Consider the following 26,792-nt stretch of genomic DNA (forward strand, 5'->3'; position numbering starts at 1 on the left):
TTTTCTCTTGCAGGTAAGTTTGTTTAACCTGTGGAGATTGTTTACAACCTTTCCCAAACTTCTTTTTTAGGAATGTTGCCGTTATCCCCGATCAGTCAGTAATTAACTTGAGCGCAGTGTTATTATTACTGACATGAATGATGGACAAAACTATGAAAATAAGACCCAAGTTGTGATAAATCTGAATCGCACGACTGGATTGAATTCTCATCCCAGTTACAGGAACAGACGGTAACAACCGAGGTTTTCATTTCATGTGACCTTCAGCGTCGGCAGCTTTGACGTCGATGATGTCGTGTGACCTCCTAGAAGCCGGAGGGCGTCAGGATGTTCATGTCTCTGGGTTTGAGCTTGTGTGGTCGCGCTCCCTGCCTCCGACCGTCCACTGTGGGAATCTCCATTTTGGGCGGGGACACCTTCTGAGCGGCGGGGTTGTCGGTCAGCCGCGTGGCCTGTGACTTCATTACCTCTATAGGGGATGGCTTCTGGGCGCCGCGGTACGCCTGCAGCGCAAAGCCTGCTGGGAAAAGAGAAAAAGGGAAATAAATTCTCATGTTTTGACCAGAAAAAAAAAGAAAAAGTGAAAATTACAAAACCAGCTTGCAAGTTGTTTATTCATATCAGATTTCTGACTGCAGCTATTATGTTTTACCTCCACTGTTGATCTGTTTTATTTAAGTAAATATTATACTTAACACACTTTCCTTTGTATCTATTTAACATTTTAACTTGGGCTCCAGCTGTTTCTCCATATTGTTATTTTGCTACGACTACTTCTGTCTAGTCTGTCTGTTCTTCCTGGAAGAACGATCCTCCCTTCCTTATCCAAACCAAAGATCTAAGGAGATTAGATTTTACACTTTGTAAAGCCCTCAGAGACAAACTTGTGATCTTGAGCTACAGTATATGAATAAAACAGACGTAACATGATAACGGTCCAGATGTAGATTTACACAAATGATGTGGAGTACGACTTGTGCTGCAGGTTCTATGTTTACTGCCATTGGCTTTATGTTTCCTGCTTTTTATGCTGCTGGTTTAACGTTTATCTTTACTATGCGTGGTGGTTTTTATGTGGTCTTAATGCTTGTGTTGTTGCTCTGTGCTTTTTATTTGTTAATTCATTGTGGACCTGCAGCGCAGAGTCCGTGGGGACAAATAAAGTATATTTTGATATTGAAACTAAATTCCAAATCCTAAGAATCGGTTTACAGGATCAGGAAATGTATGGTTTGGTGGTTTGGTCGGGTTTAATCAGGAGAACATTAAGTTCTAAGTTTAATGTCCTGACAATTTAACATGCAGTGTGACCCATCAGTAAGGACTGTCATATTAACCCAAGAGAGGGTATTTGCTGTATTTGTGCCTCTAATTATCTGTGGTGAAGTGAATCCAAGCTTGTGTGTCTTCTCCAGCGTTTTGTGACATAGAGGATAATAAAATACATGAGTCATAACGACAAATCAATCCTGCAGCAGCTTCTATTTTAAGTGTCATTGAAATACCATTAATTTCATACATGTAAACGTCCATAAGACAGTCTTACAACCTGCTGTGATTTTACCACATTGCACATGAGAAGCGGTTCTTTGGTTTGTTGAAAACGACTAAAAGCCTTTTTTTTCTGGGTTGAAAGATAAACGCCTGAGTGAAACAACAGTAAAACATCTGTGAAAAGTTATTACTTCACTTAACTCCACTCAAACGTTTTACCTACCTAAAGTCATCCTGGCAAAAAGATTTTAATAGTTTCCAAACAGACTGAATTATTCCACATGAAAATCTCAACGTTGTTGCTCAGCAGCTGCCAGTGATCTGGATTTAAACCGGTCTTTCAAAGTTTTATATCACCAGGACGCCAAAAAAAAAAAAAAACTGGGCTTCACTGTTTTCAGAAGCCAATAACAGACAGAGGTTCCAGCTGCGTCGGCCGGTGTTTACTGACAGTCTGAAGGTCATTCAAAAAACCTCCACATCAAGTTCCATCGAGTTTCTGTTTATGCTTGTACAAACAGAAGGTAGTTCACCCCTGTTTGTGTTCGCTGTATTTACCACGAGAATCCTGTCGACGACCGATGACCCAAATCTTTAAATATCTTAACACCAGCGTGAATCTTAACGCGCGAGAAGAGCAGCGCCTTTCAGCTGCTTTGTTCACACGCGATATATATTTTCACTTTTATAGTGAGGCGATGCCGTTTACCTCCGGTTGTGTTGTCGGATCCCAGGTCTGAGGCCGATTTCTGGACGAACGGGCGCGGCCCAAACACGCCCCACCGTTCGACCACACCTCCGACGACTCCTCCTCCTCCTGCTGCTGCCGCCATGTCTGCTGCTCCCATGTCCACGCTGCTGTTGGAGGAGCTCATGCTGACCTCTGACCCCGTACTGTTGAACCAGCTCCTACACAAAAATAGAGTGTAAAGTGGAACAAATGATAGATTTTCTTAGCAGGGTAGACTTTGAATTTGAAGCACGGGATGTTTAAAACACAGTGGAGATGTGTGTGTGTGTGTGTGTGTGTGTGTGTGTGTGTGTGTGTTGGTGTGTACCTGCGCTTTTGTTTCGGGGAGCTGTGTGGTGTGTTGGATGGGGTAGACTGGGCGGAGGAATTCTGCCGCTCTTCTTTGGCCTCCATGCTCTGGATCTGCATTTTCTAAACAACAACAACAAAAAAAGGCTCATGTGTTTCAGTGGACACAGTGTTTCCTCAAAAAAAAAAAAACAATCAAAAATCAAAGATGTTTGTGGAGGCAGTTTTTACTTTTATGGACCTAAACCTGCAAATTTTTTATTTTAAAGCTACAATGATGAATATTTTCCAGCTATTTTCCTAGATTCATATGAGAGGATTTGCTCTTTTTCTTCATCATATATGACAGTGAATTTCTATATCTTAACATTTTGGATCGTCAGTCAGACAAAACAAGCAAATTGAAGACATAACTCCGGGCTTTTGATCGTGACTGTTTCACAAATTTTTTAACATGCACAGACTAAATGATTAATTGAGAAAATAATCATTACTCGCAGGCCTAATCCAGAGGATAACGTGTGGTTTTTACTAATCTCGCTCCTGACCATGACACCTAGTGGCCATAATGGGCATTGCTCTTCTCAAATATGGGGCTGACATTTTCAAGACTAAGGCCATGTTCATAGAGCTGCAACGACAAATGATTGTTGTCATGAGAAATATTTCCAGATTGGAAAATCCTGTCTCTTAGTATTATAACTCGCTGTGCAGTGTTCTGGTGTCTGATAATTATCCAAACACATTAATCTGTTCATTAATGTTCCTGGGTCATGTTTCGTCGACCGGTGTGTGTAGCTTACCTGGAAGGATTCGGGCATGCGGTGAAGGTGTCGTGTGTCCTCAGCGGTCAGGCCTTTGTGGGGCGTGTAGCTGGCGTCGGTTAACCCCGCCTTCTGCTCAAACTTGTACATACTATCGTGAGTCTGTTCTGAAAAACGCAAGACAGAGACGAAAGCTTTAAATCAAATGTTTTAAGTGACTACTGTGACATTACACAACTCCAGAGTGCTGTATCTTCCCATATGCTAGTGTGAGAATAAATCAAATATATCAATTCACATCTCCTATCGGGATTGTTATCGTGGGATGCATCTTACTGGTGATGAGCGAGTTCATGATGATGGATGAGGCCTTGGCTTTCACTACACCTGGTGACCTGGAGGGGGCGTTGTCTGGCACTGTAGACTGACTCACTGCACCGCTCTCATCCTCCTGGTGGGGAAGAAACATCATCGTCATTAATATAATCTACACACCGCATTACACTCCTCCTCCTGATGACAAAGCAGGCACTGTGGATGTGTCGCGGAGGTCGTTTCTCACCTCGGCCAGGTGTGAGAACTTCCTCTCCGGTACGACTGGTCGTCTCCACAGGTTGTTGATGTTGATGTCATGGGGGGGCGTGGACATGGGGGCTTCCAGGTTGTCGTCGTAGCTGAGCGCCCGTCGGGTCATCCCGATGGGAAGCCTCATCCCGCCCATCCCGGAAGCTTCTAAGGCTGCGGACACAATCGACAACTGACTAAACAACAGCTTTCTCTTCGCTTCCTGTTCCTGGCAGCGTTTTACTCTCAGCTGTCCTCACGTTAATATATTATGTAGTTTTCAATGAAGGAGACGGAGCAGAATGATGACTTTTTGATGAGCCTTTTTCCAGTAAATATTTGTGCAAGAAACTCCATGAAAAGACCAAACAATTAAAAAAGAATCCTACTAACAAGTATTCTGTGTATTCAAGGCCTAATATATTTTACTCCTCTGTGCCATAGAGCTCCATCATTGTACAAAAACTATCAACGGGAGCTGTAGACAGTAAGAAAAATCTGAAATATTGCCAGCTCTTCACTTTAAATATGTGTCTTAAAGGAATGAATATGCTGTAACGGGTTACCATTTACAAATTGCAATCGACAGTCATTAACTGCTTTACCTGTAATTTTCCCAACATGACCTTCACCTCCATGATGTCTAATTAGTCATGGAGTATGCTGACATGCACGCTAGTTTTTTTTAAGTATCTTGTTTCTGTGTTTGTGAATGTTAACATCACATCCTCGTTTCAGAAACATGGATGATGTCAAAATCTTGTACAGAGATATGAACGACCAGGTTGTTTCGTTTCATGCAAACTTCATCAAATACCAGGATATGACTAAAAACAGGGATGTAAACATAAACAACTACAACTGAGGAAAAATGCCGGGAGCTCAGATTTCATGCTGTATTCCTCTAAACATGGGACTGATCTCTTTGTTCTTGTTCAGAGATATTCATTATCAGCTTCTGTGTGACTCACTGTGTGAGATTCTGATCCACACAGATGCGTCTGACATCAGAGACAAAACAATCTGTGTCGTCCTGTTTGAAGTGTGAAGCGACTGAGGTTTTCACAGTCTGTCAGGGTTTTACAACCATAGTTGAAAACAGAATGCTTGAGCCACATAAATCATACTGTAAATCTGCTTTTAGTGCAAAGATATGGGAGCAAGGTAAAAAAAAAATAATCAATTTCTCAGAAAGTGGAAGAACGGAGAGATTAGGCGTCATTTTGAATATTCAGCCATCGGATCACACACTACTTGGCCAAAAGTATGTGGACACGTGAACATCACACTCACACGTGACTGTTAAAGATCTTATTCCACAATCACGGGAATAATTCATCCCGAAGGTGACGGGTTGGTGTTGAGGTCAGAGTTCTGTGCAGGCCAGTCCAGTTCCTCCACACCAAACCATTTCTTTATGAACGTGGCTTTGTGTCTGCAGGCGTCGTCATATTATAAAAGTAAAAGAACCTATCGTCACACAGTTGAAGCACACTGCTGTAGAGCTGCAACGATTAGTCAATTAATCAATTAGTGTCCAACTATTGAATTAATCTCCAACTATTTTTTATAATTGAATCATTGTTTTGAGTCACTTTTTTAAAGAAAAAAAGTCAAAATTCTCTGATTCCAGCTTCTCAAATGTGAATATTTTCTGCTTTCTTTAGTCTTCTATGACAGTAAACTGAATTTCTTTGAGTTACAGACTGTTTAATCAGGACAAAAAAAGACATTTGAGGACGTCATTTTGGGTTTTGGGAAACAGTGATCGACATTTTTCACCATTTTTTGACATTTTATGGACCAAACAAGTAATCGATTAATCAAGAAAATAACAGATTTACCAATAATGAAAATAATCATTAGTTGCAGCCCTACGTTGTTGTAAATAAATTATAACTGTGCACTATAACAGTAAGTAGGCGTAGCCAAAACAATAAAAACAGCCACAGACCAAAAGTGCGACACAGTTTGTGGACTCGTGCAAGAAAATACTCACCTGGTAAGTCACCTGGGCCAGACATGATGTCAGTAAGATAAAGAACAAGATCAACCGGGATAGGACCTGGAAAAAAAACAAAGATCATCATTAGATATACATACAGAGGAAACACGTTTCCTCATCCTGCTCCTTTCTTTCTTATCTCCGTCCCTCCCGTTACAACAGCCGTGTTAAAGTAGTGAACAGGCCTCATACCTTTCTGCTGTGTTGCTGTGGAGCGGACTGGTTGGTGAAGCGGCGGTGGTGATGGTTACATCGGTCTGTCTATGATACACAAAACCCTCTGGCAATGCATTGTGGGTAAGCAGCCAGGCCAGGGAAGCAACTAAGGAGACAGCAGAAGTCAAAAGAACAGCAGTAAGACAATCTCATCCTTTTAATTTGGAGGCAGGTTCTTTGTTATACTGACTTCAGAGAGCAGACGCTTTCACTTTCTCTTTTGACTTCCTGTCTTTTAGCAAAATTATATAACAGTAGACAACCTGTGAAACACAGAGTAGTTAAATTTCATCTGTAATGAAAGTAAATGTTAGTTTAAACAGTCTTGTATGCATTCGTAATGTTGGACTGGCAGGGTTTAAGACGTGTAACTACAGGTCTCCTTTTAGGTAATTTCTACAAATGAAAATGCTGAAAAGAAAGCATTCAAACACGGTGAGAAGGGGACATTATTAACAATAAAGAGATAAAAAACATCTAACGGAGACGGGCGATAAAGACACATCACCCTCTGTTATGACCGGCAGATGACTGCAGGATTATTCCAGAGGATGACGGCAGACAAACTGGATTACATAACCGCAACAGCAGGGGCGCTGTGTCGCTGACAGAGCAGAGGCTTACCTCTGAATAAAAGCTTACATTTGGTCTGGTGGGAAAGATGGAGCAAGCACAGTTTCACAGCTTCTTTCAACATACAGAAATATAGGAATTGTACAGACACCCAGATTTATGAGATACGCATCAGTGTGGCTGAATAGTAACATATAGACAGGTGACAAATTAAAGGAAAAACCTGAATACATGAGTAGAGAAACACAGGTGCACTGTATGGTACAATTAAGCAATTAACATCCAATCAGATTTAAGTGACTTTGAAAGAGGGTTCATTGTTGGTGCAACGGATGGCAGGAGCTTCAGTCACAAAGACTGATCAACTAGCTGGTGTTTCAAGAGGAGCGGTGACTAAAGTGACATCTGGAAATGATGGTCGACAGCCGTGATGCTCGATATGTAAGGAAATAACACAGGAGCAACTCTTCCTCAGGTGACTGAGAATGTCAACGCAGGACGGGATCAGACTGTGTCAGCAAGAACAGTCTGCCAACAATTACATAGAGAGATATTATAGTAGGCCGGCGGTGCACACACACCCCTCATCACAAGGATGAATGCACATTTGAGAGTTCAGCGGTTCAAAAACCACAGGCACTGGTCTGCAGACATATGGAGAAAAGTGATATAGTCAGATGAGTCATACTTCACCATATTGGTGTTCACCAAGAGAACCATACAGGTCTGAATGCTTGACCCCTGCAGTGAGGGGGTCTGGTGGCTCTGTTATGCTGTGGGGGGGATTTTGCTGACATGGTTTGGGTCCACTTGTCCCTTTAGAGGGAAGGGTCACTGCAAATCTATACAAAGTTGTTCTGAGTGATGAATCAACTTGTTGAATCAATGCCAAGGTGCATTGAAACATTTTACTAAGACAGTTTATGTTGCTTTTTTTTTTTAAATTTGTCACCCGTCTGTCTGTATGTGACCGGATGCATGAAGAGATGAGGTTTGTATTTTGAAACAGATGACAGGTGTTTTTTGGACTACGGTGACCTAAACAAGCTGCGACATTAATATTACCATATAGTTTACCTAGTTAGTAGGTTTAATTAACATCGTTTAGTGTAATCATGTCACGAAGTAAAACAAAATTACGGCAGACGACGAATGTGAACTGACAGCATCATCCACGATGGAGGCCACGGCCTCGTATGGGCCATATAATTACACACAATAGCCCATTCACACATCTGGCATTTTGCCATCTGTAAAAAGCAGGTACAATGCTGGAAAATATTAATCCTGGCCTTTGTGATTCATACGATCTCATTAAATACAGCAAATATTTGATTCACCTAGCAAAATGATTTCCTAAAATTCAGCAGCTGAGCGTTTCGGCGGTAGATGAATCACAGAGGAGACAGTTTTTAAAAAGGTATTATTTTACTGAAACAGATGCTGCTTGGTGTATTTAACTCATCCCGAATTGAAGAATGGCTGCTACACATTTTCAAAATGGCAGAAGTCGCGTTTTAACATTTATAAATGTCAACAGAGAAGCGTTACGTCGTTAAATTATACCGTTTTTTAAGCGCAGTTTGGTGGCAGCCGGTACGGTCCGCCCGAGAGAGAGATAGCGGAACCTGTGGCGCCTGAAGGACAATAAGATGCCAAACAGCTGGCGACTAACACCGTTAGTCTGATTTATTTTCTCTCACCGGCGGGAATGACGGCTTCAAAGCGACGATAGAAACATCCGTGACCTTCCAATGTCGAGGGGACAGCGCAGAAAACAACCGAGTTGTTGGGTAGCAGCCATTATTGTATCCGATAAATAATACGGTCTTCCTTCCTCGATGGAATGGTGCGTTGCGTGGCCTGATCTCGCTGCATATCGCGAGAGTTTCCACGCTGCAATTTCATTCAATGCAAAGGGTTTTATTGGCATGGGAAAGAAACGTTTACATGCTAAAGCAAGTATGAAATAAAAACAAAAAATGCACATATCATAAGTAAAGATCTACTAGGATAAAGAAATATGTAAACAGAATGTGTCACATTGCAACACTGCAGTCAAATATATGAATAAGAATATGTAGAATGAACTTAAACATCCCCTCCAGATATGTTTTAAGATGAGTAAAACCTGTTTCAGTGTTTATATGGTTACCTGACAGACCATTAGACTATATCCTATTCTTTAATACTGCGCTCCAAACAACAACAGGTGATGTGTATCCATATTATTGGTAGCTGTTTGTCTCCGCCCAGTGGCTGACTCAGATTCTTCTTTGCCTTTAATTGACCTACTGTATTTTCCACGCAGGTATTCTTAAAGGACAAGTTCACAATTTTTCAAGCCTGTCTTAAAACAACAGTCAAGTGTCCATATGAACAGTGAAAGAGGTTTTCCTCGCTGTAATCATTCCTCCTGTTCATACTGGCTGTTCAAAGATCCCCTTCAAATGCACTTTCAATGTAAGTGATGGAGGCCAAAATCCACAGTGTGTCCACACAGTCACTTAAAAGTTTATCTGAAGCTTATATGAGGCTTCAACAGTCTGAGTTAGTCATATCAAGTGGATATCTGACACATTTACAGTCTTTTTAGCATATAATTCCCTCTTTGTATTTCCTTGTTGGGCCGCAGTGGAAGTATAGTAACAAAAAGAGGAACTTTGGCACTAAAAACACTGTAACATTGAAAGATATCTTTTTAAAAAAATCAGGAAGTCTTGCTTGATATTTGTCATTTAGTGGTGCAGACAACCATGAAAAAAAAGTCTCTCACAGTATATATATATCCATTTAGGCCTAGTTTTTTTCCCATGGTCTGCAACACTTGAGGACAAATATCAAGCAAGACTTTCTAGATCTTATTATTTGTCCTGTGAGCCATCAGAACCATGCAGCGCTTCCTTCTTCCACTGTATTCTGTTGAAAGATATCTACTTGATTTGACTCATTTGGACGGCTGAAGCTTCATATTAGCTTCAGATAAACTTTTAAATACATTTCTGCACAGAAGGAGGACTGTGGATTTAGACTCCCCCCATCACTTACATTGTAAGTACATAATGAAGGGATCTTCTAATGGTCAGTATGAACAGGACTATTGTTTTAAGACAGACTTGAAAAACTGTGAACTCGTCCTTTAATACTCTTACAGCAAATCCTGACAATGGAAATCCACACACAGTTTTATTAAAAGACACCTGAATATTTACAGGTAAATGTCAGACACACACTGACAGAGGCACTCGGTGTAAACTGCTCCAGCTTTTTCTCTGAGCCCTCCCACCTCCTGATGCACAGTATTTGCATACAGAGCAGATCGAGCACCTCCCTCACCGGCTTGGTTTTCCCTTCCTTGGTAGCACTCCACCAACCGGACTTTCCTCTCTGGTAGTCTGGCCAACAGAGGAGGAAGTTAAACTGGGCGGTTCAGCTCTCGGTTCCGTCACCGCTTCACAATCTCTTTACAACCTGAGAATCTGCGCGTTTTTGTTCCGCAGCGACTTCTCCGCTTTCAGAAACTTTTTTTGTTGGAGGGGGGTCTGAGCTGATCCGCCAACACCGAACTATCAAAATGTCTCTCCACACAAGGCAGAAAACCACGACGAGCTACCGGACGGTGAAAGTCGCCTCTCCGGAGCCGGTGAGCAACACGGTGATCTCGGCCAGCCCGGTGTCAACGCTGCCGTACGGGATGAACGGCTCCTACGAGACGGTGCGATACCTGGTGCCGATGCAGCAGCAGTCCTACGTCCTGATGCAGCAGCCTTACATACAACAGCCGATGATGCAGCAGATGGTTTCCCCGGTTTACGTGCAGGGTCTGCAACACCTGAGCGTCAGCAGCCAGGAGTCCGACATGCTCTACCAGCAGCAGAGCGCGGTGGAGGTGAGCACCATGTTTCAGCCTGTTTTCTGCTTAAAATGAGTGTTATTATTATGAAAAAGCAAACCTCTGAATACTCTATCGACATTATAACTTGCTATGTCAGACCTCATATTATTTGGACAGTGCAAAAGTTTAAACTTTGGAGACAATCAGTGATATTTAAATAACACTAGGAGCATAAGGAATGCGTAACCCATCAAACTACATTCCAGTTGGTTTATTAATATTAATATTGCTCTGTGCACACCAGTAACCAACCACCTGTAAACCACCTTTATTACTACCATAACTGATACATATTCTCTCAGTGTATCCCTCTCAATGTTTCCTTCTTGTGTTAAGTTAAAGCATAAAAACGTAGTAAAAACGAAGTATGTGAAATAAACGAGGGCTGCGACTAGCGGTTGTTTTCATTATCGGTTAATCGATTAGTTGTTCGGTCCATAAAATGTCAGAGAATGGTGAAAAATGTCGAAGCCCAAGGTGACGTCTTCAAATGTTCTGTTTTGTCCACAACCTAAAGATATTCAGATACAATTCACGTTTGAGAAGCGATTAATTGATTATTCATTGGTGATTAATTTAATAACTGATTAATCGACTAATTGTTGCAGCTCTACAATAAACAAACACAGACTTCTGCAGGTGTAAGTCAAATATTTGACTTGTGACAGAGGGAGGAGGAGCTGTAAATATAACAGTAGTATAGTTCTTTACAGTTTTATGTTGTTATTCATGAACATTTAAATTGATGAGAAGAGAGCTTGTACTGAAGATGTTGGTTGTTTAGTATTTGAAGTCCTTTGTCAGTGTTCAGACACTTGTAAACTGCATCAACATGGACTCATAAGCATCTAAAGCTGAGCTGCTTAGACTCTAAGCAGTGGACAGAGTTTAGTGGGAGTTTGAAACGTCACCTCTGTGCTGCTCTGTAGTCTTCTTCTCTGGTATTTGTCAGAGATAAGAGCACATGAATAAATATAAGAATGAGTCCAGATTTCACTTTCTTCCTGGGAGTTTTTGGACTCTATTAAAATGTCACCATCCATCAGTAGCTTCAGTTCTCAGTGCACACTTTTCTTTTCAGTTACAGATCACATTTGGGGGGGTTAAAGGATGTAATTCATTAGTTTGTCCATCACAACAAGTGTCACTTACTGCAGGGTGTAAACTGTATGAGGCCCTTTGCAGCCACCAGGAGAATATTAACAGTGTAAATATGTCGCCCATATGGCATCAACTTATTATTTCTGACACTGTGGTTTGAATTTTCACAGTCTATGATCAGAAATAAACAGATGAATATGTTGTAGTGATGTTACACTAACTATGAAGAACAAACCTTTTAACTAGATCAAGGAAAAAAGTTCATTTAAAAATCATGCAAGAGGACATATTACACTTAATATTAGGAACAATCCCCTGATATAGTTTTTAGTAGTTAATAGTAGTTTTTTTGAGAAACTGGGTGTAACGCATCTTTAAAATCGGACCTGTTATTTGCTGATTACACTTTTAAAGATATAGAAAAACAGAATCAAGGGTCTTCCTGGTAGCCTAGTTGTTTAGACTCACATGATAGCAACTTTCCCACTTTGAATTCAGTCTTTGTTGAAGGCTAAAAAGGCCCTAAAAGCAGTCTTTCCAAAGAGGAAAACACAAGTGGTATCCATAGTTATGGCTGGGTATCGTACCTCAACACTTCTTGGGTATTGACTGAAATTTACTTGTCGTGTTGGAATCAAATGCCTGGTCAGATTCTGTGGCTTGTTTGCGTATTCATTGATCAGCTACTTCCTGATTTAAGTCATGACTGTGTTGTTGTGTTGTTTGTGTTAACACAAAACGACTGAATGACTTCTCTAGGGTTGTCAATCCTGCCCTTTTCCGATTGACTAATTGATTAATCGACCAATAGTTCCAGCGTTACAATCAGTCTCAAGGTGGTTTTGTATCTGCACGGTTCTGCTCCTCAGTACAAACTGTGCTGCAGGCCTCAGAGTTTGTCACCTTTTAGCGTACTTGGCCTCAGCTCTGGTTTGTCTAACTCCTCTTCCTCATAGATTACTTTAAGGAGGCAGCAGTCTTCTCCTGCACCTGCTCATATCTCAGCAGAAAACGCTTCCCCGCTTGCATAAATGATCACTTCCTGAATGCCTTGCCCTTCCCTCCCTATGAACCCAAGACCTTTTTTGAATAATATCTGCTCTCCCACATCTTCCTCTTCTGCTTCCTTTAATTTGCTTTGATTAAAATATATGTTCTTTATACGTCTTTCCTCAACTCCTAAGTTTATTTAATACATTTTGTGCGGCCGAATATTGTCTGGGCTTCCTCTGGACCTTCCTTTTGGCTTCTTGTCATCCTGATAATTACTAATTCAAGTTCTTTCTGCTGTTTGAGTAGCTGCACTCAGAGCTCAGTGTGCGTGACATGTTTGATAGAGAGGTGGTGCCACACCTGGTCTGACTCTGCTGAGGTGACACACCCTTACATTTGAAGACTAACACATTCCTCCACCTGGCTCACCTGGATCACCTCTGATAAATTAGATTGATATAATCTACATTATCTATGCTTTACCAAGTGTACAATCTGTTATTGAGGTCTGTATATCTCGGTAGATTAAGGGCAACCAGTGTTACTCTCATATGTCTACACGCCACATTTAAATGTCTATTAATCATCCAATAGTTTTTGAGATGTTGGTGTAATTTGAAGTGCTGAAATTAATGATTGGGTGACACAAAATTAAGCAAAAATTCCCAACATTTGCTAATCCTAGCTCCTAAAATATTTAGGATTTGTTGTTTAGTTTTATATAATTGTAAATGAAATATCATTGGGTTTTATTTGGTGGTCAAATAAAACGTACAGCTTGAAGACGCCACCTTGGACTGTTGGAACCTTCTGACACTTTATTTATTTATTATTATCAAGTACTGCTTTTATAGGTAGTACAAGAAAATTGATAGAAGTACTTTTGATTATTCCCATCATTGAGAAGACTGTTTCTCTCTGCTGAACTGCTTCATGGTACAAAATCTGGAGACATTTTACTTGGCAAGTTGACTATAGATACATTTACCTCATCTGAATTTATTTTGACTGTTACTGGTTCAGATTCAGTTTTCGATTTTGTTAATGCCTCCAGAGTGACATCAGGGCAGAAGGACAAGTAGCAACATCCTTTTCATACTTTCGGGAATCAGTACTTTGCTTGAGGCTAAATGCTACGTGTAGCTTCCTTTTTTTTTACAAAAGATCAATTCGCCCGGATCACACAAAAACATACTGTCTTTGCACAAGTTGCATCTAGCCATACAAACAGTTATTCGCTGTTTTGTTTCCAATGACAAGTGTAGACAGTGAAGTTTTTTTTTTTATAGTAATGAAGTGAGACGCTGTTTCTGGAAAGACAGGTTCCTATTAAGTTTTTCTAATGTTTTCAATGCTTTAAGGTTCACGAACAAAATCAAATTCTCCTCCATCGTGTTTAGATCTCAGCACAAGTTTCATCAGTGTCAGAGTTAAACAATGATGCCAGAATTTTCTTTAGTGGTGAAGACTTGATACCAGCTTAGTGCAAGTTAAAGTTGGGGTTTGCCAGGTGATGTAAAGCTAACCTGACATGCCAGATGGTTTTTATGCACAGAACCATCTGAGAAGTCGTCCTTGGAAGCTGTTTGGAAAAGAACAAACACTTTCAAAAACTACTTGGCAGGTGATTGGATGAACCATCTGTCTATCACCGTCTATCACAGGCTAACGTCTCGCTGTTGTCACACCTAAACCGCGGCCATAGCTGCCGTAGCAGTTCCCCATAGGACGCTGAATGGTCCGAACCACTTTTGGTTTGGCCACAAGCGCATAACTTTAAGCCTGACAAGATGGATTCTTGCGTGATCTCACAATCCAGTAATCTCGTTAATCCATCTTCCTCGTAAGGTAAATGTTACATCGTTGTGATGATGTAATGGGAACCTGGGAGATGAATTGTAAAAAAAAAAGATCTAAACGTTGGAAGTCAGTAACGTTGTTCAAGGTCTTTTTGTGCTGCCGCACGATGCTTAAAGGTACATAATGTGATCTAAAGTAGAGTCTGCAGCAATCAAAGCCATTATTAAGTCTTTTGGGACAAGTCCAAGTCAAGTCTCCAGTCAGTCATTCACAAATCTTCATAAGCAGATTTCAAATTAAGATTCCAGTCTCTCTTTAAGGCCTGCCTGACGCCATCTTATTTATTTCTTGTTATTCTGAGATTTAATCAGATCGAAACTTGATACTTTTGTTGTTCAAGTCTCACAAGAAGCCGAGTCTTGAATTATGGTCACAATTCAGAGTCGAGTCTGTGTGACTTGTTTGTCAGACAGTCAGTTTGAGTTCATATTTTGACAACATTGTGTCATGACTGACTTGGGATCATTAGCATTCTTATCTTGCATACACTAATGCACTTATCAACGGACTCTGTATTCACGGTGCTTCCACCGAGCTGAATCAGAAGTCCATCCTACGTGACACACTGCAGGATGAATCACACTGAAATCAGCTTTATTTGTAATAGTTTGTCTTCATCCAGTGCTTAATGGGTCAGCACATACAGTTCCAATCTGTTAACTCTACCAGACAATAAAGACTAAAAGCTTTAGTTGTTGCTGAATCAAGGCTGAGTGAAGATACACCTGATTGATTTTTCTAATGAGAATGTTTACTAAAGGATAAAGATGATGCCGTACACTGTGTCTGTGTGTGTGTGTGTGTGTGTGTGTGTGTGTGTGTATGTAGTACTCTGAGGACTCATTACTTTATGTTCATGTCTGACGGTCTCCTCTTCTTCTTTCTGTCTGTTTTTGTCTGATATTTCAGAGCGTCAGTGGACAGTCCTCATCAGTGTTCAGCCAGTCATCCAGTCCCATCAAGAGCCCCGAGCCAAGTGTTGAGGAGGAGGCAAGGACACTCACACACACAAACACACACTCACACAAACACACAAATCCACTAATTTACCTCAACATGAAACCCTCAGTGAACCAGAGAAGTCTGGCAGCCACACAAGTATGTGTCCTTCGCTAAGTAGAAACCCACTGAAGCAAAAGCTTTTTTTTTTAAGTCTCGCCTTAGTTCAGTTCAGTATTTTGTCACCTACTTTACTTTGTGTTTTGTTGTAATAAAACACAAATGAAACGATACACAAACTGAAAAATAAAAGCAAATTAAGTTGAGATTTTAAGCATAAAAAAGCAAAAATCGATTCTAAAAAAAAAAACAAAACAGCTGACTACCAGGCAGGTAGCAGCTATGACCTCGACTCTCATCTTTCCACAGGATTTCAACATTGGTACAAAAAGTTGTGTCAACATCAACATGTTTGCACTGGTAGAAAACTACTTTAGCATTCGGACGGTTAAAACTGGGCTACACCTGGTCGAAAAGTATTTTAAACGTCACTGTTGTTTTATTTGCATTTAATTGACTATATTTCACAATCTAACCTGATTCATATGCTGATGAAGCAATGACAACGTGCAGGGACCATTGAAATCTTTTGGCACAATACATAAGTTGAAGGTCATGTTAACAAAAACATCCAAAATTGGCTAAATTTTGACTGAAATGAGGAACTGACTGATCAGATTCTAAGTAAAGATGAGTATGAATGTGGCCAGAAATGCAATACTAACCTTCAATACTCAAATGTTTTTCTCCAGCTTTATACCAAAAACATACTGATTTTCAATACCCAGCTCTGGTTATTTGTAACGTAGACGTCTCATTTTTCAACCAAATGTGGTCCAGGTTCGATCTAAAAGTCTAGACGTCCTTTGAGCTGCAAATGCTTATAGAAGTAGGTTTCTGCCTCTAGTAAATTTAAACATTTTTCTAACATTTAGAACGCGTCTTTTTGACCTTCAAATCAACAACATCATGCCTACTGGGACTCCTGTACAAGCTGAGCTATCTTTACCTGTCTGCTCTGTGCATTTACTTCACATTTTTGACATTTAAGATGATGATTGGATGAGTGTTGGTTGTTGCTGCAGTGTGGTTTTTTGCCAACTCTCCAAAGGATTCACCATTTGAAGTATAGTCTTGTAATCGAACATGGAGCGAACTGAGAAACAAAGAAAAGGTAAAATGCAGAGGCAGTGTGGAGTCCATCTATTGGTTTTGTGCCGACACACCCATTAGCTTGAAGCCTCAACATGGGAACATGGCACTGTGTGAAAGTACAGTAGCATAATGAGCATCTTTTTTTAAAAAAAAACCCTCTCAGTTCAGCCAGGGGCGACTAACTCGTCCACATGCATGCTCTCTGTGTGTGCGGCTACACCCTGCTTTCACATTCACTATGTTACAGCACTTTGGTCATAATCACAGGACGTTCGACTGTCGCAATACTGACAACCTGTTTAGGGTGGGTGTTAAATTGAGGTGTGGCTGGATGCTTCCCAGAGCTCTTAGCTCTGGGTGGGTGCATTCCTTTGAGTTGAACCTGCAGTGTCATGTATATAGCTGTTGTCCAAATAGGGAGGTTCTCTGATTTATGGCGGCTGTGTCGGTGTTTTGATGCTGTTTGTCTTGGCGTGACCTCAGATAGTCCTTGCTGCGTTTACACATACTCAGTAGGGATGCAACACTCAATGTTTTGGATCATATCACGGTTTTGAGTCATGGATCGGATCATTTTTCGGATCAGCAAAAAAAAAAAAAAAAAGGGAGACAAATATAACTTTGCTTTCCAATTACTCTGTAAAACACTTGAAACGAGGAACTTTTGCCCATGGTCTTAAATATAAACAACATTCAAGATGTCCAACGTTTAAATAAAATCTTAAAATATATAAAATATTCAACACTCAGTTGTTTAAACTGAAGTGCAATATGAGGCTTGATACCTTCCTCCTTTAAACATGGTAGTGAATGAAACAACAGCCTGTGTTCACATCATCATGACTTGATGGGAACCTACAAACATGAACACACGTCTTGTCCTGCAGCTTGTTGAACGAGCCACCGAACAAACATTCACAGGGGAAAAGTGCTCCGCTAACGTCAGTTAGCAGCTAGTTAGCTGCTCAGCTGCAGCACATTAAACAGCATGTAAACATACCTGCAGATGACCCGTTAGACGATGGTTTGGTCGTCGCTCTTCAAAATCCCTGTTAGCGCCGTGCTGTCTGTCCATGACTTGTACTTTACAGCAGTTTATTTATTTTGTCTCCGATGAGACATTAACTTTTGCAGTTAATCCGCAGTTCACATGTCTGCCAAACCATGGGGGGAGGCGATCCGTACGGGTCACTGATCAACTACGTTCTGTTACACCACTAACACTCAGTAATCACAATGACAAGTTTTACTCTTCTGTTGCAGCCCATCATTAAAAGCATCAGTGTTTGGTGAGAAAATGCTTTAAATAGCGTAGATGTTTTCCCAAATTATGCAATCTCCATTCACCTGAGTTTATAATTTGTCAGCATAATTGTCACTTTAGGGCTGCAACTGATGATTATTTTCATTATCAATTTATCTGTTCTAGTTTCACTGTTTTTTGTCGCTCAAGTTGACGACTTCAGATTTCTTGTTTTGTCCGATCAACGGTCCAAAACCCCAAAGCGATTTAAGTTTTAAACACTTATAAAACAAAGAAAAGAAGCTGCAGATGATCACATTTGAGATGATGGAACCAGCAAATATTTGATTCTTTATAATTGACTTAAAATTTATGTCACCAGTTTTGGACTTTAAAAAAAGTGTCATTTATTACATTTGTTTTAATTATCTGAGCTTTTTGACTCTTGACTGGTTGAATAGTTCAGTTCAGTTCACTTTGTGGTCCTACAAGAGGAAAGTGTTTTTGCAGGAAGGACTTGTCAAAGTCCATCAAGAAACTGTTCAAACTGCAACCAGCATGTATGAGAGAGAGGCGGTTTATGCTATATTTGGATACATGAAATAAATGAACATTTGAACCAGTTGCTTCTAATTTCTGGAAGCCAGTATCTGTGACCGGAGGGAAGGATGTCAAAATGCAAAGTTGGTCAGGACTGGCTGAGAGGGATTTTGCATAGCAGAATGAAATTTACAATGTTTGCACTTTCTCGCAGCTTTGCATATTTGATTGTCGGCTGCAAATACAGCGAGCCGCTTTCCAGTGTCATAAAGCTGCAGTTATGTTTCTTCTTCCTTCTTCTTTTGAGAATCCAAACATTTAAAAAGTATGAGGAGCAAAGACTTGTAATTGTGAATTGTGAAGTTTCAAGTCTTTCTCACTTGCATCATCTGCAGAGTGTGCGCTGAAGTCATCGCCGTAACTAATGTGCTTTCCCTCCAGCTCTCGTGGTATGTGTTCAGTCTTGTTCTCAGGTACAACTCCAAGTGATTTGGGTTGTCAGGCCTCAGTCTGTAATCTGCTCATCAGCGTCTCTCAACAAGGCAGAAGAAATCGTTTGATGATTTTATTGTTCGGTGAGAACAAAGTCAGATAAAACTCGCTGTAGAGGAGACGACCACACCCCTCCATGTTTTCATACAGGAATGGAGGAGGGGTGTTTTCCTGCAGTAGCCTGGTCCTAATCTTTGTTTTTCTGCATAATTTTTGTCATTTATGTATTTCTTAAGGCAACAGAAGTGATTTTGAGGGTCAGTGCTGCTGTAGCTCAGTTTTCTTTGCTTACAAATTTTAGCTTCTTGACTAGACTCTACAAGTTTCTCGTCTTGTAAAATGGGATTGTAATAAAAACAGACCCACTGGTGGAGCCGGCGGGCTTGAAGTGCTGAAATATATATGTGTGTGTGTGTGTGTGTGTGTGTGTGTGTGTGTGGGGCTCAAGTACTGTTAAGTGTCAAGGAGGCTCTACTTTTTGACCTCTGCTGTTCAACGACTGACATTCACTCAGCCTGAGGGAGCAAAAAACTCTAACTACACACACACACACACACACACACACACACACAAAATATAAATAATACTCATCCATATTCATGTGGTCGTCTACTCAAGCTCTTTACAAAGTCGTGAGGTTAAACATGGGAGTCATTATATGAATTATAAAGACAAAATGGCGATTTAGCATTTCTTTATTTAAATCAAAGGAATTCAAGTTATGCAACACACCTTGTGGCAGCCAAAGAATGACATGGTTTCCTCATGACTGTATGACGGGGTGAGGTATATTCTTCATGTTTTTGTTGCTTTATTACCCGAGCACAATAAAACAATCCAAAATGACCATGTCAGTCTTCTTCTTCTACTGTGTTTTTTCAATTCAGCCTTTAAAGAATGTTCACAACAACGTCAGAATACCATCAGGTTTTTTTTTGTGTGTGTGTTTACAGTCTTACAGACTTTTGACAACCATGACAGAAAAATATGTTGCTAAAAACAACACTGCATGACTTATTAACAATGACGGTGATCAGTGTGAGAGTGGAAGGTGTGGTGAACTAACAAAGCCAAAACCAGCTCTGACTAGCTGCAACCTCTCAAGCTGAACCTCTGTTTCTGAAGACAACAGAAAAAGACAAATATTCTATCAAACCTGGAAATAAAAAAAAAGCAGATCTGCGTTATTATTTGTTCTCAGCTGATTCTCTGCTGAAACTCTGGGATGGATGCCACAGATCAAAGACGAAAAAGTCGGAGGACGAGTTTTAAAAATGTCGACTACAGCGAAAACCTCACCACAAAATGAACCGTGACACGCCATCACAGCAAGTCAGTCAGCCTGTGATTGGTCCGTACAGATCCGTCTGCAGCTGTAAAGTGATGTTTACAGGTTGGCGCAGGCTGCAGCTATGACTGTGTATGTTGGGATATTAATCACCTGACAGAGAGGGGTTTGATTATTCATTCTGGTGCAATAAAATGTGGATTTTCACATCGTAAAAGACAGAAAAAAGTGATTTGTTTGTCCGTTTTCTCAACGTTTTTAACCACAGATACACGTAGATGCAACATTCGAGCTGGCCACTCTTTACAGTAGAAAACACCAGACTTAAGTGCTGTTTGATCAGCAGCTGATCTATTGTAAAGTTCAACAGCCGTTATGAACGATTTTTAAAGCAAAAACGTGTAATTCTGGCCTCTCAGGTGTGAGAATTCGCTGCTTTCATTTGTCTTGTGAATTTCCTTTTGTTACGTAACTTCTAAATAAAAAATGTCTTTACAAACACGTCCTGCGTGCTTACAGCCGGAGGTGAGCCTCAAGATCACATGTCGCGTCACCGCATCGAGGAGAAAATCAAATCTTTTCCTCATTGCTGCACTTTTTCACATAATTCGTGTCTGTTGAAGGCTTGAAGCTGATGTTTGCCAAGTGACGCCGAGTTTTAGATGTGACTTCCTGGAAAGTTTAGCTGAGAAGCTGACCTCAGGAACGACACAAGAATAGTGAAATCACAAAGAAGAGGCTCATCTGGGGAATTGATTTCTCTCCCAGAATCATTTCTGCTGTAACAGTGACAGCTGTTGGTTTTGATTAGCTGATGTTCATCTTTCATGTCGTCCTGTGAACAGCGAGAGAGCGGCTTGATGCTCAGGATGACGAAAAGGTTTTGAGCTACGCGTTTTGGGATCCAAAGGTTGCTGGTTTGAATTCCGGGTCGAATGAAGGATGAAGGACATTTCTGGCTCTGTACAAAGTCAGTTATAGTAGAATTTGCTGCTTTCATTTGTCTTGTGTGATAGAAAAAACTGAATATCTTCGGGTTGTGGACTGTTGGTTGGACAAAACAAGCAATTTGAAGATTTACTTTGGATTACAGGACATTCTCTGACATTTATAAGCTTTTTTTTTGTGTGTGTGTGTTCAGTCGGCGGTTACGGTTCAGTGACGGCAGCGTTCACCCGAGGAAGTTCGTTGAGGCGGCGGGATGTCGATCTGTGGTTCAGACACATTTCACACAGCGTTTAGCGGATGCTTCTTTCTTTTGTGAAGGCAGCGGGGGAAAAAAAACCCTCTAGATGTCTGACATGGTGTAAACAATAAACTTCGAGGAGGTCAAAGGTCAAAGCCATACCGCTCTTAGAAAAATACTCCGGTGAGAGAAGAGCTTAGACGAGCTGAGTGAAAGGTGTTAGATTTTTCTTGAGCAGGTCGAGGTTCAAGTGTGATTACGTCGTTGACGGACATGTTCGGATGAGGTCTGCGGTCTTTTAATTACAAAACCACAGTGAGATAATTGTTTTTTTTTTTTTGTCTCTGCTCAGCTGTTTTCTAAGAGGCCTCTCTCTGTGTGTGTGTGTGAAGTATTCAGATAGATTACAGGGTAGCGAAGGAGTGCGTCACATCGTGGCGAAGCAAGAACGCCATAAACAAGACGTCATGTTTTTACAGTTTACTATCGAGGACGTTTCCTCAGTAGTTTGTCAGCCAAACTGGAAAAATCAGTTCAAATATGATTACTGAGTTTTAATTAAAGGGGCATAAATAACATTTTTATGTCTCACTGTCATGAAATGACTCGGTAGCTGTAAGAATTCACTGTCAACACCAACAGTTTAAAGCCTCTCGATCCTCCTTTTTTTTTACGGTGTCAGCAAAATTCAGAGTTTTGCAGCCGGCAGACAGGTCTGCAACCGTGTTTTCACACTGTCAGCTTGCACCTCGTCAGCGCTGGTTTGTGGCCTTTTAGAAATGTTTATCTGTCTTCTCTTGTTACAGTATTATGAGTAAGATAATACTGCTCCTGTCTGCTCCTCACGAGCAGCCAGATAACCGTAAAGATATTTGTTTAAGATTCTTATGAGGACACACATACTGTTGAGCTCACTGACTTGTTTGAAATTAGATTCATAAAGCTATTCATAAAGACACGACATCTTTATGTTTTTATCTTATCACATCTGTACTCCATCTGCTCCGCAGCCTGTTGCTGATAAACACTCACATTTCTCAAGTTAAGGCCTCATGATGCAATCTGTGTGGAGTTGATTTCCGTGGTAACATGATGGTTTCATTCAAAATTCTGTCAGTTTTTGTGATAAATCCCACGTTGCTATTCAGAGATGAGATTTGATTTTGAGGAGGAATGCCTCCCTCCGCTGCAAAAATGTATTTTACTTGTTTTTAAGTGGCTTGGATGTTTGAGCTTCACTGTGCAGATCGATGTACGTGCAGAGTTTGACACCAGAAGGTTGTTTTCACATCAAACAATCTGCTGATTGGGGAAAGTTTCTCCGTGCTCACACCCAGCAGGAAATGAACCATGTTTGCAGATTTATAGATTCTGCATTTTTCAATGGAATTGAATTTTTGCATTGAATTTTTTTCAGACAAAAAAGAAAATTCTAAGTGTTTTCTTTATGTCTTAAACATGTCTGGAGGGAATCATTTAATTTGTCTCCAGCTGATGGATTATTAATTTAAGTTTGCTTGGTGATTGTGAAAGTTTAGCCTGATAATCAGACAGAATTGTCATTTGTCATCTCAGCAGCGTTAATCTCATCCGCGTTTGTTGCCATTTTTCTGGCAGTTTTTCTGTCAGTTTCCAGCACAGTAAGCTGACGTCCACATTCATAATCCTGCCTATCAGTTGTTATTCTAACTGAGGAAACAGTCGTCAACGAGCACAACACCAGACCTATTTAACCACTGAGCAGATCAGTGATGTGGATGGCAAATCAGAGGTTTTGAACAAGGCTATAAAAAAAAAAAAAAAGTTAGAGAGTGTTGTGACCAACGTGTGTGAAAGCTTCAAGCGTGTCATGAATGTATAAAACTGAGTTATTCATCTCAAGTAACATTTACTTTGACATTCTGCTTTCTTGCTGAGAGTCAGATGAGAAGAAGTGTACAGCATGTCATTCCTTACTGATCACTTCTACTACTGCTACTTACTGTTGCACACTTTAAACTTGTAACTAAGCAAACCTTATTTTTTCTGGATTTTGTGAATTCAGTTTAATGCTCCTTTAGACAATAAAGCGCAAGAAGAGAAAGGAGGATGTTGTAGAGTTGGTTGACTGCTGAGCTGCAGCCAAAATCACTTCAGTTAAAATACAAATAAAACAAAACAAAATAACGTTATTCATATTTTCTGTATTTGAACTAGCTGGTGCTTAATTGAGCAGAATCTAAAACGGTTATGACCGTTGCATGGCAACAGGTAGACAGCTTGCTAATTATGACTAATTGAGAATTAAATTCTGTGTAGATAAGGTTTTACATGATTTGTGCTTGTGAACACCTCAACCTGCTGCCTCACATCTGACACTGTTCTCTCACACTCAGATCCTCCCCTCCAAACTGACGTTTTGTCAGTGCTCGATTTTGTTGCCATGGTGACTCCTGGATCACATCCAGTCCCTATAATGATTGTTGGAAAGGGCTTGCTTGGTATTTCATCAGCAGGTTCTGCTCAATACAGAGAGAGAAAACATCGCCAGACGGTCACAGCTTCCTTTTGTTACGTAACTTCTAAATAAAAAATGTCTTTACAAACACATCCTGCGTGCTACAGCCAGAGGTGAGCCTCAAGATCACATGTCGCGTCACCGCATCGAGGAGAAAATCAAATCTTTTCCTCATTGCTGCACTTTTTCACATAACTGGCGAAGGCTTGAAGCTGATGTTTGCCAAGTGACGCCAAGTTTTAGATGTGACTTCCTGGAAAGTTTAGCTGAGAAGCTGACCTCAGGAACGACACAAGAATAGTGACATCATGAAGAAGAGGCTCATCTGGGGAATTGATTTCTGCTGTAACAGTGACAGCTGTTGGTTTTGATTAGCTGATGTTCATCTTTCATGTCGTCCTGTGAACAGCGAGAGAGCGGATTGATGCTCAGGATGACGTCGCACATTAGATCTGAACGGTGTGAAAAGGTTTTGAGCTGCGCGTTTTGGGATCCAAAGGTTGCTGGTTTGAATTCCGGGTTGCAGTCGAATGAAGGATGAAGGACATTTCTGGCTCTGTACAAAGTTAGTTATAGTTGTTTGTCTCGACCGACAGTCCTCAACCCAAAGATATTCAGTTTACTCTCACAGAGGACTAAAGAAACCAGAAAATACTCACATTTAAGAAATGAATGTCTGTTTGCTTTAAATAAGAAAGATTTCAGCATGTTAGTTTCATGAAATTAAACTTAATTTTGGAAAATATACTTTTGAAAACATGTCGAGATACAGTGTGTTCAGTGTTGCGCTGACAGACTGCAACACACACAAAAATGACTTCATAAGAATGAGATGTTTTGCAGTGAGAGCACAAAGACTCACACAAAGAGCCTGTGTGGTAAAGTGACTCCTCTCCCTCCAAAAGCAACCTCTTGTATTACACAAAGTCCTGAGAGCCTGGCTCACACACTGACCTACATCACCATTCACACACACACACACACTGTGAGTGGGCCTGACACGGTGAGGTGGTGAAGTATTGAGTTTGAATATCGGGTTACTGGTCTTCTGGGATCCTCCTTTCACAGCCTGTGGTAGTAAAATAAAACCAGATCAGTCAGCTGTTTTATCCCGGAGATGCCGGAAACAGGAAAATGCTGCTTTTTGAGCTCATTTGACAAGATCGTATATACCTGAAACAACACCTGATGTCTCATCACGTTTAACAGAGGTTTGACCTCCAGGCAGGGAGAAGAAGATGAAACTCAGATCTTGTTGTTTCGCTGTAGTTCTTCCATCCGTTAATGTCAGATTACACCAGTAAACCTGACAAGTGACAAGAGACCAAGTTATGGACTTATTTATGTGCAAAAGTCTGGAAATTGTGGCATAAAATAAACAATTTGTACGTGAACAAATCCATATATTGTAAAAACGTCTAATTTAGGGTGCAGCTGATGATAATCTTCATTATCCTTTACAAGGGCCCGGAGCCCATGTTAATAACTTAAAATTGTTTTATTATTTAACTCTTAATTATATAAAAGCAAGAGCAAAGCAGCAAATTCTCACATTTAAGAAGCTTCATAAGTTATTTAAATGATTAGTCAGCTATCAGAAGTATTGTTGGTCAGTTTTGCATTGATGATTAATTAAATAATCAACGAATTGATTCAGCTCAAGTTTTATTTTCTTCATATATATATATATAAGATTATTTCAACTTGTTCCACCTCAAATCAACTTGTTTTTTTATTATCTTCTAATATACAGTTTTATTTTTCTAGTGATGCAACCAGAATGAATCTTTGTTGTTTTAAGATAGACGCTCATTTAGTGGAAAATAATGTTTTTAGAACTCAATTTAGACTTTGACCCAGTGCTGCTCTGTTCTCTCTGCGCTCTCAGTCTTTTCTAGGTCAGTCTGTCTTACAAAGACAAACACACACACACACACACACACACACACACACTCCTGTGCTGCGACTCTAACCCACTAACCTATCATCATACGGTCGTTGTTATCCTCTACATTCTACACAGCAGTATGAGCTCGGTGCTGCAGAGGATCCCTGGAATTTAGCATCTGCAGGTTACCTGCTTATTAAACTCGCGTCAGAGTCGACCGGAGGCGTCTTTGTGATCCCCGAAAATGAAAATGAACACCACCAGCACCACCTCCAAGCCTAACAAAACAAGCACAGTTTCATCCTTACAGCTGTGTCCTTCAAGTCAGTTTTTCAAACCAGGGAGCTTAAAATGTGTTCCTACATTTCTATGATTTCTCTTCTGAGGTTTCCTTATGAAATATGGAATATAGCTCTTTATTTCTGCCACACAAGCAGCAGAGGATGTCTGTGATGTAGGTCAGTCTGTTATTGTTTTTGCTCATACAACAGTTTGCAACATATCTGGACACTGTAACCGGTCAGATTGTCATGAAATTCAAAGTCCACTGAGGATTACTGCAAATTATTTTGGTGACCTTTTGATTTTTCCTCTAGCACCACCATCAGGTCAAACTTATCATTTGACCTACACTTTAATCCATGTAAAAGTATTTCAAACTATTCTTTTTGTTTGGTTACATCCTGACATTTCAGCCCAAATTTCCACTTGCACACAATTAATATCAAGATGTAACCAGCAGATTAACAGGAAAGGTTTCAAATCACATTCCTGCTCTCCAGAGGATGAACTCTTTCACTTTGTCTGTCTTGTAGCGCCAACATCAGGTCAAACTGTCACACAAGATAGCTATTGGCTCCATTGTTAGGAAATTTGTTGTGGATATTCAAGGCCGGTTTATATTAAAAAAACATAATAAGTAGGATAAAAAACGATTAAACCTTTTTGAAATATTGTGTTCCTGTTTCCTGGTCATAAAGTTATATTTATGAGGAGGGGT

General features: G+C 40.4%; 2 protein-coding genes across 4 annotated transcripts in view; one reads left to right on the forward strand and one right to left on the reverse strand.

Annotated features, from left to right (window-relative positions):
* LOC122995284 (putative monooxygenase p33MONOX) lies at window positions 1-17,757 on the reverse strand. Of its 3 annotated transcripts, none has more exons than XM_044370379.1 (9): window positions 17,659-17,757; window positions 6,059-6,188; window positions 5,861-5,926; window positions 3,860-4,035; window positions 3,634-3,748; window positions 3,337-3,464; window positions 2,553-2,656; window positions 2,204-2,403; window positions 1-520 (listed from the first exon to the last, which is right to left on the reverse strand). In XM_044370379.1, exons 3-9 carry the CDS (start codon window positions 5,883-5,885, stop codon window positions 306-308), a joined length of 963 nt encoding a protein of 320 aa, XP_044226314.1. In that variant the 5' UTR covers window positions 5,886-5,926; window positions 6,059-6,188; window positions 17,659-17,757; the 3' UTR covers window positions 1-305. The 3 variants fall into 3 exon arrangements, with proteins under 3 accessions (XP_044226314.1, XP_044226315.1, XP_044226313.1); XM_044370380.1 differs by lacking the exon at window positions 17,659-17,757 and adding an exon at window positions 8,359-8,509 and having other exon boundaries at window positions 1-517; XM_044370378.1 differs by lacking the exon at window positions 17,659-17,757 and adding an exon at window positions 8,359-8,508.
* A 2,199-nt stretch (window positions 17,758-19,956) lies between these two features.
* The window catches only part of LOC122995817 (protein POF1B-like), a 28,511-nt gene continuing 21,675 nt past the window's right edge, over window positions 19,957-26,792 (forward strand). The window contains exon 1 of the mRNA XM_044371187.1: window positions 19,957-19,984. Within this exon, the coding sequence (XP_044227122.1) occupies window positions 19,957-19,984 (28 nt within the window). The remainder of the gene's footprint in view (window positions 19,985-26,792) is intronic.

The sequence above is a fragment of the Thunnus albacares genome, chromosome 13 (assembly GCF_914725855.1).
Source record: "Thunnus albacares chromosome 13, fThuAlb1.1, whole genome shotgun sequence".
NCBI classification, from domain to species: Eukaryota; Metazoa; Chordata; class Actinopteri; order Scombriformes; family Scombridae; genus Thunnus; species Thunnus albacares.